The following is a 17,457-nucleotide window of genomic DNA, read 5'->3' as shown; positions in this document are numbered from 1 at the left end:
ATTTGCTGAATTTGATGAATTGGATGGATTTAATGAATTTAACGAATTAATTAATTGAATTAATTAAATTAATTAATTTATGAGGTTGAGTATGAGTATTGTGGATTGTATATCGTAGAGTTGAAAATTTAAAAACTTGTGTTTCGGACGCTGGTTAAAGCGGAATTGGAGTGGTGCACTTGGACGCAAATGATGCAATTCGATTGTAACGTTCACAAAAACTTAAGTTTATTGGACAAAGCAACAGACAACAAAAAAGAACGATAAAATAACTTGTACGCGGATTATTAGAAGAAACTTTAACGGCGAGATTAGCGGTTTTCTGGTGTTGATATAAATAGTTAATGCGACAGGTAATACGGTAATATGGATAAGGACACGGTCGGCTGGGCCGTATTTATATTGTTAGAGGTTCGGCAAGGGGGGGAACGGGTACGGACGTCGAATACGAGCAATTTTGAAAAGGTAACCGGCTATTTCTTAGATTCTAAACATACCGCCCGCCTCGAATGTTTACATTCGAAACGTCAAACGCACGCGACGCTATTTACAAGTTGTTATGATACAGAGCAGAATGCATAATCGCAGAGACGAATACAATAAACACGACGCTAAACGCAAATATACACTTACGGAAAAGATAACAATTACAAAGCATTTCGGACCGAGCTACGAGGCGTGAGAGTTTTCGCTTAAATTTCCGCCCGCCATGCTCTCCGCGGATACGGTTTCTTCGTTAATATCGACGGGTAAAAAACACACTTTTGCGATCGGTCGAATATAGGAGGCTTTGGCGGTCTTCACGGTGACCACGCGAGTAAGTCCGTCGTCGCCGGGATGGCAGGACACGATGCGTCCGAGGTTCCATTGGCTAGGAGGCGTTAAAGGGTTGCGTAACAACACAAGACGGCCTACTTTCGCGAGATGCTGCACGGTACGCCATTTGGGTCGTTGTTGCAGTGTAGATAAATAATCTTTTGACCAGGCTCGCCAGAAACCCTCGGTGATTCGCTGCACTAACTGCCAACGAGAGAGACGTTGCTCGTTGATATCGAGTACGGTAGGCTCAGGAAGTCCAATCAATGGGGCGCCTATCAAAAAATGACCCGGAGTTAACGGACAGTAATCCTCGAGGTTTTCTGACACTGCGGCGATAGGGCGAGAATTTAAACACGCTTCGATTCTACATAAAAAGGTGGTCATCTCTTCCGCTGTGAGCGTGTGATTGCCGATGCAACGATTTAGATGTCGCTTGACGCTTCGAACGCCTGCCTCCCATAAGCCACCGAAGTGGGGGGCAGCCGGTGGTAAAAAGTGCCAGGTTATGGAGTCTGAAACTAATCTATTTAGAAAGTTAGGGTCGCGAATAGCGCGTCGATGCGCATCGGTCAGTTCGCGGTTTGCCCCTTGAAATGTTGTACCGTTATCGGAATATAGGCTTTGTGGTAATCCGCGACGCGAAATAAATCGTTGCAATGCGGCAATAAAGGCAGCGGACCCATAATCGTGAACTAATTCTAAATGTATTGCTGTAGTTGTCATGCAAATGAATAAGGCTATATACGCTTTGTGCGATTTGTGCCCGCGTCCTGATGCATTGCGCACGAGTATGGGTCCGGCGTAGTCAACACCGGTATGAAGGAACGCTCTAACTGCACGATTTATGCGCACGGCCGGTAAGGTTCCCATCAGCTCCGTTGGGACTAGTGCGTTTTCTCGCGTGCATGGTACGCACCGATGCAGTACGGCGCGAATAACAGACCGAGCGCGCAAAATCCAAAATTCATCGCGGAGTGAAGCTAACGTAAGCGATGGTCCAGCATGCAGATTACGCAAATGATGGTGCGATATTAATGCATCTACGACGGGATGGGATTGAAGGACTATGGGGTGTTTTGTTTTATCAGGAAGGTTAGATTTGTGAAGACGCCCTCCCACGTGTGTTAAACCGTCGGCGTCAAGGAAAGGGTTAAGAGGTGCTAAGGGGCTGGAGCTTGAAATTTTTTGCTTCGTTGTGAGTATCTCTACTTCCTGGGGAAATGACTCACGCTGAATGAGACGAAGGATGATAATTTTGGCGTGCTGGATTTCGTGTAAATGCAAGACGTTCGGCTGGTCGAACGTGTCGGGAATGATTCTGCAACTCAGAGGCGGAGAGAGCACGTGAAGCGCAGTCCGCGGGATTTTCACGCGTAGGAACGTGTAGCCACGTGACGTCGGGTAAAGCATTTTGGATTTTGGACACTCGATTCGCGACAAAGGTTTGCCACTGGGAAGGCTGTTGTCGGAGCCACGATAAAACAATTGTGGAGTCAGTCCAGCAATGACATGGAATATTGTCGAACTGAAGGGCAGAGCGGATTACGACCATGAGTCGAGATAACAGATAAGCCGCTAATAATTCTAGACGAGGAATGCTCACCGTTTTGACGGGAGCGACCTTGGCTTTAGCCATAAGCAAAGTCATGGAAACGGAACCGTTTGGATTGATTACGCGGCTGTAAACCACAGCAGCGTACGCGTGATTCGAAGCATCGGCAAAACCGTGGAGAGAATATTGCAAACTACGAGAATTTTGGTAATTCCAACGAGGAATTGAGATGTTGCGGAGAGTGTGCAGCGCGTCGTAATACCGCTGCCACTCGCGAAGTAAAGTGGAGGGCACTGTTTCGTCCCAATCGCATTGTAATAGCCATAAATTTTGCATCATGATTTTGGCAGTTATTGTGACTGGAGTCACGAGACCGAGGGGGTCAAATAATCTAGCGATAACGGATAGAATGCCGCGCTTGGTGGTCGCGCAGGTCGTTGGCATGTTAACCTGAAATTTTACGGTGTCAGTTCCGGGATGCCACGAAACTCCGAGAATCTTTAAGTGTTCGTCGGCGTCTATGGATTTTTCACAGGCAAGACCATGGCCTGATCTTTCAATGCCCTCTAGTAGGGAAGAACAATTGCTCGCCCATTTCCGTAAATGAAAGCCACCTTTATTAAGCAATGCAACTACTTCATCGCGAGTTTGTATAGCAAGCTGCTGATCTTCAGCTCCGAATAAAAAATCATCGACATAACTTTGATTGTTTAAGACCGGAATGGCTAACGGGAAAGGGGACCCTTCGTCCTCAACGAGTTGTTTTATCACCCGTTGCGCTAAGTATGCTGTAGGAGATGTTCCGTATGTCACGGTACAGAGACGGAATTCCGAAATTGGATCAGAAAAAGTGGATCGCCACAATATTCGTTTGTAATCGCGATCACGAGGGTCTAATAAAATTTGGCGGTACATTTTCGCACTATCAGCTGTATAAACGTATTGAAAGTGGCGCCAACGGAGTAATACGGAGGGTAAGTCATTTTGTAGTTTGGGTCCGATTAATAAACAATCGTTGAGCGATTTGCCCGTGGATGTGGCACAGGATGCGTTGAATACGACGCGCAACGGTGTGGTATCACTGTCTCTTTTGACAACGGCGTGATGCGGGATGTAATAATGACCGGAATTTGGATTTTTAATAGGAGCGGCCGGTTCCATGTGGTGCAATTCTAAATATTCCGCTAGGAATTGGCGATACGCGGTGGATTGTGCAGGGTCCCGAAGTAATCTGCGTTCGAGGAGCAAAAGACGTGATGTTGCGACTGGTTTGGAGGCGCCAAGGTCAACTACAGAGTCGGTTTTAAAGGGAAGGCGGACCATGTATCGGCCCTCTGGGGTGCGAGAATGGGTGGTTTGGAAATGACTCTCACAAAGTTGTTCCTCAGGACTCAAGATCGCTTGTTCCGGTAATTCTTCAATTTGCCAGGATCGGCGTAGATCGGCGTCTAACGTTTGCTCTATTGTGGTATCGTGTAGGTGCACATGGGAGGAGATGGAGGAGGGAGTGACTGGACCGGATATGATCCATCCCAACGCGGTATTTTGCGCACTCGGCTGATTAATCGCGCCCTTACGTACCCCATTAAGAAACAGCATCCCATAAAGATCTGCGCCAATGAGAATATCGACCGGATCGGGGCTGAAGGGATCATTATCGGCAAGATTAAGGGAGGTGATATGCGGCCATTCGTTGAGCGCGCCTACGCAACGCGGGATATATTTCGTCAATGACTTAAGTACTAACGCAGTGGTTGAGAACGCGGGATGATGATCTTTCGCGGGGGTGATCGTAACAGAGACTGCGTGTTGTACCGTGGTTGCGGATTCACCGACCCCACATATGCGCACGGGTCTGCGAATTTTAGGCAATTTTAAGAGTTGCGCTAAATTTTCGGTTATAACGGTGGTGGCGGATCCTTGATCTAGTAAAGCGCGCGCGGTCAAAAAGTGCCCGGTCGGGGAGTAAACTTACGCGCGCGGTGGCGAGAAGAACTTGAGAGCGCGAGGCGTTGTATTTTGAAATTAAATGTGTGGTGACCGGAGCGTCGGCAAGGTTATGTGGTGGCGTACGCGACTCAGGCGAACTGTTAGAAGACGTTACTATATTATTATCGAAATGTAACAACGTATGATGTTTTTTGCCGCAATGTTTACACGCGAGTTCGCTGGGGCAATCTTTAACCGAATGTTTTGAACTGAAACAGTTGATACATCGCTTGGATTTTCGAATATTTTCGAATCGCTGGGACGGTGACTGGTTATGGAAACGGTCGCAATGTTTGATTAAATGGTTCGCTTGACAAATCGGACACGCAGAGGTAACGGTTGCGGAATGTGCTGAGATATAACGGTCTTTTACGGTCTTGCTAATGGTTTGATTTTCCGGTAACGATTCTAATGCACGAATTCGCGCGTCGAGAAAGCTTCGTAGTTTATCGAACGTAGGATATTCGAGCGTATCTCCTAGCTGAAGCTCCCAAGCTTTTCTCGTGGCTGAGTCTAATTTTCTAGTCACGAGGAACACTAAAATGTCACTCCATTCCTTAACTGGACGACCGAGATTCGCGAGCGCTTGAATTGCCGCGTTGGTTTTATCGCGGAGTTCGCGAAGACTCGGAGCTGTTTCGAATTTCACCGTTGGCAAATTATGTAACGCATTTAAATGTACGGTGATTAAACGGCGTTTGTTGTCGTAGCGCGATGACAATGTATTCCAGGCGATCGGGAAATTCGCGTCGGTTATCGCAAGGTGATTAAGTACGTTACTCGCGGCGCCGGTTAAACATGACGTTAGATAATGCATGCGATCGACGTTAGATAATAAAGGGTCGTTCTTAATTAAGGAGGTGAACTTATCTCTAAATGTTTCCCACTGGTCGAAGCTTCCGTCGAAGGTTGGTAGCCGCAGGTGGGGAAGGCGTGATGCACTCCTTTCCGGAGGGTTGACCGGAGTTTGGGCAGAATAGGCAGCGTCGGCTCGAACAGCTTTTTCCAAAACCTCAACCATGAAGTCGGCTGCTTCGTTGAAACGTTCTTCGCACTCTAGGAATTGTCCCTCAGTAAAGTATGGTTGGGTGTTGCGGGCCTTCTCGTCGGCTTGTGCCCAGATTTCCGCATCCAATTGTTGGCACTTCGCGAAATTGTCCTTTAAGGCTTCGTATCGGCGGCGTGTGACGGCGAGACTCATGTTGGCGGTTCCCAGTTTTTTGAAATTGGGTAGCGCTCGAGCGATGGGTCCCATGAGCTGCGATTGTTTTGCCAACAGGTCGTTCAAATTTGCCATCTTGTTCTCTCGTCCGGGTAATAATTGGAGCGTTGATACGTTTTAATTACTCTTCACTATCCGGCTCGAAGGACCAATGTTTCGGACGCTGGTTAAAGCGGAATTGGAGTGGTGCACTTGGACGCAAATGATGCAATTCGATTGTAACGTTCACAAAAACTTAAGTTTATTGGACAAAGCAACAGACAACAAAAAAGAACGATAAAATAACTTGTACGCGGATTATTAAAAGAAACTTTAACGGCGAGATTAGCGGTTTTCTGGTGTTGATATAAATAGTTAATGCGACAGGTAATACGGTAATAAGGATAAGGACACGGTCGGCTGGGCCGTATTTATATTGTTAGAGGTTCGGCAAGGGGGGGGGGGGGGGGGGAACGGGTACGGACGTCGAATACGAGCAATTTTGAAAAGGTAACCGGCTATTTCTTAGATTCTAAACAACTTGTAAATTAAAATTTAAAGGTCGTACTCATAAGCTACGGCATTTAGAATTTAGAGAAATTTTAAAAATTCAAAAATTTAGGAATTTGAAACTGGAAATTTTGGAAATTTGAAAAATTTGAAAATTTGGAAATTTGAGCTTTATGAAATAATGGCGTTCTGAGTTTGACGTGTTGTTGCGTTGCGTTGGTTGATTTAAGATTGATTTGGCTTGGCTATATGCTGCCTGCCACAAGTGTCAATTTCCTGTAGTTTCTTTCCCTGTTTCCTGTCCGCCTTCCGCTATTGCAAGTTTGTAGATCTCAATTGCAATTTCTTCTACGGATTTTGCTTCCGACCTTGTCTTGTGTTCCTGATTTATTTCCCACATGCCGCGATGCTTCCTTGTTTCATCTCCTCTGCTTCTCCATCCACCATTTCCTGGGGTGGTTTTGGTTGTTTTGAACGCCCCTCCTGCTGGGTTCTCGGGGGCTCCTGTCTTCGTTGTCTTCCAACCGCATGCTGTTTGCCCTCTCTGCCTTTCCTCATTGGTTGGGTTCTTGATCTGCACCATGTTCGCTCCTCCCTGCCTTCCTTGTTTGCAATGGCGCCCTGTTGGCCCTGCCTCCTCGAATTTCCTGCATGCGTTCCCATTCCCTCGTTTCGCTCCGCCGACTTACCTCTTTTCTTCCGTACCCTACCTGCCTTGGCCGTCTACAGTATATAGTATCTGTCGTTTAGTCCTTCTGCTCGCTATTGTATTCCGCTTTCCTTTCTTCTCGGTAGGTCACCTAACGGTTACCCGTGTTTTAGGTCTGTCCAGCCTCGGTGTTTACTGTTTTATTGGCTACTAAAGCAAGGTTTGCCATCTGTGCGCCCGCCGTTCCTTGCTCGTTGATTCCTTATTGTTTCTAGCTTGTTGCTTCTTGCCTGACGGTCACCTGCCTGCCACATGTTGCTTTATCTTCTTAAGCTGTCCTATTCCATTTGTACGCTAATCTGTTTATACTGCGTTTGCACGTTTTAAGAATTTGTACGTTTATACGTTTATGTTTATATGTTTATATGTTTATGACTTCGCCTGCTTTCTTTACCTAGTCCCTTTGTGTCTCACTTTTCCTGTCGCGTTTTACCGTTTGCAGTCCTCCCTTTTCTTCCGATTCTCGCCGTAGTATCTTTTGTCACTTATCCTTCGGCTCCCTAACACCCCATCTGTTGCGGTCCCAATTTTGTCGGCTGCAAATAACACCTCATCCCGATGATTTCTGCAGTTTATCACCATGAGGACCGCCAATCCTCGCAAGATTTTTCAGGCTTAGAAAATCGCGAGGTAGCGCGATCCGCGAGATCGCGGGAAGCCGCGGGATCGCAGCATCCGCGAGCCCGCGATATACGCGCGATCGCATTAATTTTTAAATTAAGTCACACTGCTAAAACCCGAGAACAGATACTGTCTCTTTATGTACGTCAATGCCCGTTGCAGTGAAAACCGCAAGTCCGCGCGAGATCCGCAAGATTCGGAAAACCGCGAGATCGCGCGGTCCGCGAGATCGCGAGAAGCCGCGAGATCGCAGCATCCCCGAGCCCACGTAATCGCGCGATCGCATTAAATTTAATTTAAATCAAATTAAATTGCTAAGCTCAGGACAGAACTGCCTCTTTATGTGCGTCAATGCCCATTGCATTGAAAACCGCAAGTCCGCGCGAGATCCGTAAGATTCGGAAAACCGCGAGATCGCGAGAAGCCGCGAGATCGCAGCATCCGCGAGCCCGCGTAATCGCGCGATCGCATTAAATTTAATTTAAATTTAAATTAAATTGCTAAAACTCAGGACAGAAACTGCCTCTTTATGTGCGTCAATGCCCGTTGCAGTGAAAACCGCGAGTCCGCGCGAGATCCGTAAGATTTGTAAGATTCGGGGAACCGCGAGATCGCGAGAAGCCGCGAGATCGCAGCATCCGCGAGCCCACGTAATCGCGCGATCGCATTAAATTTAATTTAAGTTAAATTAAATTGCTAAAACTGAGGACAGATACTGCCTCTCTATGTGCGTCAATGCCCATTGCAGTGAAAACCGCAAGTCCGCGCGAGATCCGCAAGATTCGGAAAACCGCGAGATCGCGCGGTCCGTGAGATCGCGAGAAGCCGCGAGATCGCAGCATCCGCGAGCCCGCGGTGACCGCGCGATCGCATTAAATTAAATTAGATTAGATTAAATTGCTAAAACTCAAGAACAGATGCTGTCTCTTTATGTGCGTCAATGCCCGTTACAGTGGAAACCGCAAGTCCGCACGAGATCCGCAAGATTCGGAAAACCGCGAAATCGCGAGAAGCCGCGAGATCGCAGCATCCGCGAGCCCGCGTAAACGCGCGATCGCATTAAATTTAATTTAAATTAAATTAAATTGCTAAAACTCAGGACAGAAACTGCCTCTTTATGTGCGTCAATGCCCGTTGCAGTGAAAACCGCAAGTCCGCGCGAGATCCGTAAGATTCGGAAAACCGCGAAATCGCGCGGTCCGCGAGATCGCGAGAAGCCGCGAGATCGCAGCATCCGCGAGCCCGTGTAATCGCGCGATCGCATTAAATTTAATTAAATTAACTTAAATTGTTAGAACTTGTGAACAGATACTGTCTCTTAATGTGCGTCAGTGCCCATTGCAGTGAAACCGCAAATCCGCGCGAGCTCCTAAGATTCGGAAAGCGGCGAAATCGCGCGGTCCGCGAGATCGCGAGAAGCCTGAGCGTGTCGAACCGTGTGGTTCGCGGGGCGGAATACGGCCTCGGTATCCCTTGCCTTGCGGTATGAGTCCGCATAAAAGGGGTGCTCCCGTCGTCTTTAAGTAGTCCCTGTGAGGCGTGAGGCGATGCCGGCGGGGTCTTCGGACCCTGGTAGGGCCTCCCAAGCCGGCAAGGCTTACGCTGAGGGGTGAAAACGGGGGCGGCGGGGGCGAGCGAAGACGCCTGAAATTAAGGTGTACAGGCAACCGTGCCGAGAATTGCGTGGCCGCCCAGGCGTAAAACAGGGCGGTCTCGAACGGTTCCCTCGGGGGTACCTGCCGGCCCCCCCCGAGTATTCAACGGCTTCCCCGGGTAAGGCGGCTCTGCCCGGGGCGACTTCTTTTCCGACCCCTCTCGTGGGATCAACTATGCATTGTTCTTCAAACTCAAATACAAACTCAGCTGTGGCCGACAGCTTTAAAAACGGCCAACCTACCGGAAGAGAGGAGAAGAGGAGAGAGGTCGAGGACAAGGAGAGGAAATCGGCGGTGACCACCAACCTGCCGATCGTGCGGTGCACGGATATATTGAAGACGCCCGTGAAAATAATTAGGAGTGTGTCCTTGCCAAAAATCGAATTGGAGGCGGGCACGACACAGGGGCCCTCAACAGCGGAGAGCACCCCCCGCAACTCGGGCGGAGAGTCGTCTGGGTCCGAGTGGAGGAGCACAAGGCGGGCCAGAACGATTACCCGTCGGCTGGAGAGAGGTGCGCGGGAGAGATCCGCGGTAAGGATCGGAGACGGCGTGGAACTGTCGGTCGTCCCGAAAGCCAAGGTGCGAGCCACGCGGAGGCGCGGCAAAGATGATGGAGAAGAGGATTCGGGCTCCGACTCTTCGGTCATCTCGGTGGACTGCACGCCGACGACCAGTGGCCGGGTCGAAAGGAGGGGAAGACCTCCCACGACGGGGGAGTATGTGGGGATGGCGCAGGCACAAGAGCGCCTCAACGAGGCCAAGAGGAGGTCGCTGGAGCTCGACAGGGAGCTCAGAGCGTTGGACGCGTCCGTCCCACCACCGGGGCCCAGCAGGGGTAGTAAACCCATGGTGGAGGTGGTGGAGTTGTCGCGGGAAGCTCGTCAGCTGCCGTCTGCAGACCTCTACGCCGAGATGCTAAGACGGGCAGATGAGATCAGGAGAGTGGCCGCGCATTCGCAGCACTTGAAGGGGACATCCGTCCGGAGTCTGCGTGAAGCGACGAACGTTATCGAGGCGTACGCGACCGAGCTCGCGAAGCGGCCTACGTCGAGCAGCGCGGACCAGCGCGAAGATGGAGACGTGGTGATGGAGGCCCTCAGGAGGCAGCTGCGCGAAGCTGAAGAGCAGCGGAAACAGATGGCCGCGGAATTGGTTGCTCTGACGAAGCAGATCGCGGAGTTGCAGAAGGAGTCGCTTGGTCCCGCGGCACCGACGCTCAGACGGAGGGCGGGAACCAGAAGGCGTCTGTCGTCGTCTCCCTCGGAGCGTGAGGACGCGAAGAGGCGGCAAGTGTGTGCCGTAGGGGCAGAAGTGCCCACAGCGACGGTCGCTAGTTCTGAGCCGGCGCAAGAACAACCACCACCGCCGCCACCGTCGGTCGAAATTGAAATGGGGAAGCAATCGACGATGGATCAGCGGGAGCCGCAGGGGCCGTTGATAGCAGCGGAGATGACAACGGTCGAAAAGAGGCCGGTGGCGGCAGACAAACCGACAGAGACGAGGCAGGAAGCGGGCCTGGAGACTGTCGTGGCCACCCTTATCAGAAGAGTGGAAGAGCTGACCGCTGAGGTTCGAGGTGGAAAGGCCGTCAGGCCCCAGGCCGTGGCTGGTGGAGGGGAGAAAATCACCCTCGAGGAGGTTTTCTGCGGCGCGCAAACCCGTGACGCGCCCCAGCCGGGAAGCAGGACCGGCTAACCCGCCACCCCCGCCCGCCCCAACAGCAGAGACTTGGGCGACAGTGGTGGGCCGCAAGGCAAGGCGGGAGGCGAGGAAGACGCAGGCCGCCGACAAAGCAGGGCCATCCAACGGGCCCAAGCAGCAGAACGCCGGGAAGACGGCGAAGAAGAGCACCGGCGCAGTACCAGCTAAGCCGGCCGCAGCGACTAAGCCGCGAGTCCCTCGGCCGCCGAGGACGGCGGCCGTCACATTGACGGTGCTGCCGGGAGGCGAGAAGACATACTCGCAAGTGATAAAAACTGCGGTGGAGACCGTCAGCAAGGAGGAGCTCGCGAAGCTGGACATTAAAGAGTTCCGCCTACGAAAAGCAGCTACAGGTAGATTGATCCTCGGCATCCCCGGGGAACAATCGAGAGGAAAGGCCGAGAAGTTGGCGGAAAAGTTGAAGAGCGCTTTCGACGAGAAAGAGGTGAAAGTGGCCAGCCCGGTCCAGACGGCGGAAATACGCTTACTTGGACTCGACGATTCCATCGAACCCAAGGACGTGGCGGAGGCGCTGGCCACAATGGGAGCAGTTAGACCCGACGAAGTTAAAGTGGGCAATATCAAGAGGTCCCCTAGGACTATGGGGACCGTGTGGGTTAAATGCCCGGTCGCGGTGGCCAGGAAGGCCGAAGCCTCCAAAAGAATCACGATAGGCTGGTCATCTGCAAGGGTTGACGTATTGGAAGCAAGGCCGAAGCACTGCTTCCGGTGTCTACAAAAAGGACACGTTGCGGCGCAGTGCGACAGCGAAGTCGACAGGAAAGGGCGGTGCTTTGCATGTGGGGCCACGGACCACATCGCGGCAGGGTGCACGGCCAAACGTAATTGTCCGCTCTGTTCGGACCTGGGCCTTCTTCCTTCCCTCTTCTCCTGGCACTCCTATCAGAATTCCGCCAGTGAAGGCCTTCCTGACCTTAATGTCAGTGATCCCAATACTCTCCAGGTTAACTGACTCCCTTGCTCGCAGGAGCGTTTGAGCATAGGTCGTCTCCGCTCCTGGGGTCACGGTCAATGTGACCGCCGCCATCCTGGGTGGCCTAGCTGCGGTCACCTTCTTTGGTCCTTGGCCCATCTTCTTGAGTGCGGCTTGCGCACCTCCTCTTCTAGCCGGTTGTCCGGCCCCTTTCGGCGCCACCTTCGGCTGTTCCACCTTCCTGGCTTCTCTTCTTGCCTTTCTGCCCACCACCTTCGACCACATCTCCGTGGTGGTTGGCTGGGCTGGTGGTGGTGGTGGACGAGCAGGGTTAGCCGCGCCCTGCGTAACCTCCGCCCGGTTGACTCCCTTCCTCGATGCCGAGACTGTTCTGGAAGGCGCTCTCGGTTGGGGCTCTCTCCTTCCTCCGTCGGCAGTATTCTTCCTACCTCTGCCCCTAACTTCTTCCGTCAGGTCCTCCACCTTCTTTATGAGAAGAGCCACCACCGACTCGAAGCCTGCTGCCTGCCCTTCGGCTGGTGTTGTCGCCTCCGGTTGGTTTGTCGCTGCTTCCGACGTCTTCTCCCGAATTGGGTCCACCTGCTGTACCCTTGGAGGGCTATTTCTGCGATGGGGCTGGGGCTCGGACGTGTCCAGCTCCATCTGAGACGAATTTTGGGCCCCGTCCATCGTCGTCACTGGAATGTCCAGCACATCGGCAGGTTCGTTCAGCAGCCGCCTCTTTACGTCCTCGCGTTCTGAGGAAGAGGAAATCCTCCTTCTGGTCGGCCGCTTAGTCAGCACCGGCGATTCCTCCAAGACATGTGGTGGCGCCCTCTTCATAGCATCCACCTCTCTCCTTAGGGCCTCCAGATCTGCGCTCATCCGCTTCCTGTCGTCCTCCACTCGCCTGAGCTCCTGCCGGAGCCTCTCCACCTCTTCGGCGTCAGCGCTGTCCGGCCTTTTGGCTATCTCCGTGGAAAATGCTTCGATCACATCGGAGTCCTCACGGAGGCCCCTCACATGCGTCCCCTTCAGGTGGGACGAGCAGGAAGCAATTCTCCTGATCTGGTCTGTCCTCCGGAGGACCTCTGCCGCCAAATCACAGGAAGGCATGTGACGCGCCCTCCTCAGAAGCTCCGTGATATCCGTTAACGGACGGCTCGACCTGCAAGGGACAGGCACCTCAGTGGTGGGATCCAAGGCTTGGAGTCCCCTTTCGTACTCCAATTCCTTCCTCTTCGCCTCTGCCAGTCTTTCTTTCGCCTCCGCCAGGCGAATGTAGTCCCTAGTGGTCGGCGGCCTTCCCCTTCCCCTGGAGCTCGTGACTTCTCGCTTCGAGGGTCTCGACTCCACCGATACCACCGAGGAGTCGGACTCCGATCCCGAATCCTCGTCGAGAACCCTCTTCTTCGGCCTTGGGCCACGAATTTTCGCCCTCGATTGGACTCCCACGCTTGCGGACACTGGGCGGTCTCGAATCCCTTCAACCATCTCCGACGCCGTCCTTAGTCGGCTCGGTCGCCTTATCGAGCACCATCCTGGTGACTCCGACCCCGAGTTGCAGGGTGTCACCTCGACGCTGCAGGTCTTCGCCACCGGGGCAGACCCAAGCGCATCCATGCTCGGCGCAGCCCGTAGCTCTTGCGTGACGGTGGTCCTTGGCGGTACTAGGATCTCGGTGCAACGTACCACCGGAATCCTTATCTCGGCCGTAGCCGTATCCTTCGCGCTGCTCGGCGCCTCCTCTCCTTTGTACTCCATTTTTGGGGTGGTTTTTAAGCTGCCCCCCACAGTTGAAGAAGTTTTTGAGTCAGTATCCATATCTGTTCCCACGAGTGTGGTCGGAATGGAGGTCGCCCCGGGCAGAGTCGCCTTACCCGGGGAAGCCGTAGAATACTCGGGGGGGCCGGCAGGTACCCCCGAGGGAACCGTTAGAGACCGCCCTGTTTTACGCCTGGGCGGCCACGCAATTCTCGGCACGGTTGCCTGTACACCTTAATTTCAGGCGTCCTCACTCGCCCCCGCCACCCCCGCCGCCCCCGTTTTCACCCCTCCGCTTGAGCCTTGCCGGCTTGGGAGGCCCTACCAGGGTCCGAGGACACCGCCGGCATCGCCTCGCGCTTCATCGGGCCTACTTGAAGACGACGGGAGCACCCCTTTTATGCGGACCCATACCGCAAGGCAGGGGATACCGTGGCCGTATTCCGCCCCGCGAACCACACAGCGGATTTTTTATAGAGGTTTACTCCTCGCAAACCAGGCGGTTAAGGCAAGCTCCCCGTTCCTGCAAAACATGACCACAGGCTTACGGTGTGAGCATAGGCCCCCCACTGTGGACCCGCCGTTCTCCCGTTAGCATAGAAGCCCTCGGCCTTGGGTAGCCAATCACCGAAATGATCGACTACCGAAGGCGCAGTTCCTCTATCCCAGCGAACACCACGTGGAGGTGGGAGATCCGACTTGTGCCACCCCGGCACCAGTTCGTCCGCCCCGCCAACCTAACCTAACCTTTTTTTTTTACGAGGGGAAATCTTCGAAAGACGCCCCCACTCCCCGGGGGAGGAGCGGGGGTAGTGTGAGATTCGTACCCACTAAAACCCCTCGGTGATGCCCACCCTCGGCGGCATGGCGGGCTATGGGGTCGTGCCATATTCGTCGCCACGGCCCGCCAAAATGCCGCCATGCGACAAATACAGCGCGCTTCCCGTGGGGAGGGGAAGCCTCCCCACAACAATAAGTCCCACCCCACCCTTATCGGAGCCGACGACGTCATCACGCCCGCCGTCGTCTCCACTCCCCTGGCCGCGTGCAATGGTGCCATGGGCACCCGCCCATGACACCTGCGACCATGGCGGCCTCGGTCAATCCCGGGAACTCCGACACCCCGGACCGAGACCGCCTACACTCGCACAAGGGGATGGGGACCGGCGCCGGGGAGGGCGGCGCGATCCCCATCCCACCACTCCTCTCAACTTAAAATACCCACACACACACACATACACACACGCACTCGCACACACCCAGTCACTCACCATTCACGCCGTGCGGAAGACGCGGAGAAGCCGCGCCGCCCACTACCCTCAGGAGGGCGCCCGTGAGGCGGGTCGCCCTCTCCCTCTCACTCTTCTCACTGTCATACCACGTCTCTCTCTCTCACGCTCCGCCTCCTCCTTCCGCGAGATCACCGTCTCGCAGAAGGAGGCGACGGCCATCCATCCCTCTTCGCTCTTCAACATGCTCTCAACCACTGCACTCAAACACGCAGGATCACACTCAATCACGCACTCCATGTAATGCCTTTGCCAGGCAAAGGCAGGACATCCACTCATAACATGCTGGGCATCGTCTGGCCCAGCACCACACTCGTAATAATCGGGTGATCGTTGCCTTCCGATCCGGCACAGGTACTCCCCGAAGCAACCATGCCCGGTGAGCACCTGCGTGACCCGGAACGAAAGCCGCCCGTGGCCGCGGTCCATCCACTGCTCCAGTCGCGGATGGACCGCCCCGACAGCGCGCTTCCCCACGGCCGCACTGGAGGATAACTCATCCTTTCAGCGGGAGACAGCAGCGCGTCGGGCCTGGAGCCGCACCTCTTCGACGCTGGGTCCCGGCTGGGCACCCTCTACTATGCCCTCCTCTCGGAGGGTGCAGCGGTACCTGTATACCGCTGCCTCCACCTCGGCCTGATGGCGCCAGGGAATTACCCCAGCCAGAACTATAGCCGACTCGTAGGAGACCGTGCGGTACCCCATCACCACCCTGACCGCCAGCCGCCGTTCCACTTTTCGCAAAACACCCTGCGAGTGGCGACTGGCAGCCCAAACAGGGGCGCCGTATAGGGCCATACTCCGCACGACCCCATATAGAGTCGGCGCACCTTCTCACTAGGACCCCGTAGGTTGGGCAATAGGCGCGCCAACGCGCCCGCAACACGCTCCAACCTGGGGGCCAACGCGTCGAAGTGGGACTCGAAGCTCCAGTGGCTGTCCAGCCGGAGTCCGAGATATCTCATCTCGGACCCCATCTGGACTTCGGCCCCGCCTACCCGGACCAACGCTCCGGGCGGAGGGCGGTCCCCACGCCTGTGGCAGAAGGCCATGGCCTCTGTTTTGTGGGGAGCCACCTCCAGCCCGAGCGCCCGGATCTCGGCAACGACCACCGCCGCACCCAACTCCGCGAGACGGCTGGTCCTCGACCATTCTCGCCCCACTGCCAAGATATGCGTATCGTCCGCAAAGCAAGTTAGATATAATCCCGGTGGCAGTGGGGCCCTCAGAGCGGGGTCGTACCCCACGATCCACAGGTGCGGTCCGAGTACCGCACCCTGGGGCACGCCCCGCTCGACATTCCAACTCCGCTCGGCGCCCGACCGATCGACGCACACAATCCACCTCTCACGGGGATAGTCCTCTATAATGATCCTTATCTCCGTTGGGACCCGGTGTCTTTCAGGTCCCTCTATTATTGCCCTGTGGGGCAGGGTGTTAAAGGCGTTGACTATATCTAGCGATATAGCCACCGCCACCCCGCCCCTGGACGTGGCCGACTGGGCGATATTCCTCACTCGCTGAATCGCGTCTATTGTACTTCGCCCCCTTCTGAAGCCGTATTGCCAGTCGGCCACGTCAGGACCATCTCCGGAGAGGTGGTCAGTCAACCGCTTCGCGATGACTGTCTCAAAAATCTTACCGACCACGTTTAGCAAAATTATCGGCAGGTACGCCGAGGGCTCCTCCTCCCGTATTCCGTCTTTTTTAAGGAGGACCAGCCGTCCCTTCTTCCATTCATCTGGAAACTTCCCGTACTTCAGACAGGCGCTGAAGAGGCCCCTGAGTCTTTCACCCAAAAATGGGAGCGCCAAGGCCCAAGCCCGGCCCGGGATGCCGTCAGGGCCTGGTGCAGTGTTGTGTGCACTGACCCTCTTGACGGCATAGACGAGCTCCTCGTCCGTGACCCCCATATCGTCGGTCCACAGAAGGTGGGCCGACGACCCGGAGCGCGCCGGTGGATTGTCGTCACGCGGAAATAAAGTTTCCACGACGCGCTCCAGTAGCTGGGGGTCGAGGCTCTCCGTCACCGGTGGGGTATATGGCCGCAACTTCCCCATAACTAATTTATAAGGCCGACCCCACCGGTCCCGCTCAAGAGAGCCGAGGAACTCGTCCCAGGCTCGATCCTTGGACTCCCTAATGGCTTTCTTGTAGGCCATTACCCCCTCCCGGTAGCAGCCCCAAAGTTGCTGCTCCCTCGCGGGGTCGCGGTTGCGTCTCCGCCGGGCGCGCAAATACCGGCGACGCATAGGGAGACATGCTGCGCGCAACTGCGCTATCTCCCCCGTCCACCAGTACGCCGCCCGACGCGGGCAAGGGGTGGCCCGGGGCATCGCTACGTCGCAGATATCCTGCATGGTGCCCCGGAACCACTGAGCCTCGCCCTCGACGTCCGCGACCTCCCCAGCCGGAGAAGCCGGCCAGCTAACCGCGAGGGCCGCAGCCACCATCATGTCACTATTTAGCCTCTTCAGCGCCCATCTTTTCGGCGGTGGGCGTCCACCCCGGCGACGCCGGGTTTCGGAGGAGAACTGGATGCGGATGTAAAGATGATCACTTAAAGTTTCAGTCTCCTCCTCCACCCGCCAGCTCGCAACCATGCGCGCGACCGCAGGGGAGCCCCAGGACAAGTCCACCACAGACTCCCCCTGAGACCGCACGCATGTGCTCGCCGAGCCCCTGTTGAGCAACAGGAGCCCTTGCGCCG

At 54.5% G+C, this 17,457-nt stretch overlaps 1 protein-coding gene across 1 annotated transcript; it reads right to left on the bottom strand.

The window, feature by feature from the left end:
- Nucleotides 1-2,044: 2,044 nt before the first annotated feature.
- LOC105664063 (uncharacterized) lies at nt 2,045-5,657 on the bottom strand. Its single transcript, XM_076541781.1, has 3 exons — nt 5,303-5,657; nt 4,119-4,226; nt 2,045-4,074 (listed from the first exon to the last, which is right to left on the bottom strand). The coding sequence occupies exons 1-3, from the start codon at nt 5,655-5,657 to the stop codon at nt 2,045-2,047; spliced, it is 2,493 nt and encodes an 830-aa protein (XP_076397896.1).
- Nucleotides 5,658-17,457: the final 11,800 nt, after the last annotated feature.

Source organism: Megachile rotundata, unplaced genomic scaffold, assembly GCF_050947335.1.
Source record: "Megachile rotundata isolate GNS110a unplaced genomic scaffold, iyMegRotu1 scaffold0057, whole genome shotgun sequence".
NCBI classification, from domain to species: Eukaryota; Metazoa; Arthropoda; class Insecta; order Hymenoptera; family Megachilidae; genus Megachile; species Megachile rotundata.
This window is presented reverse-complemented; position numbering and strand designations above follow the sequence as displayed.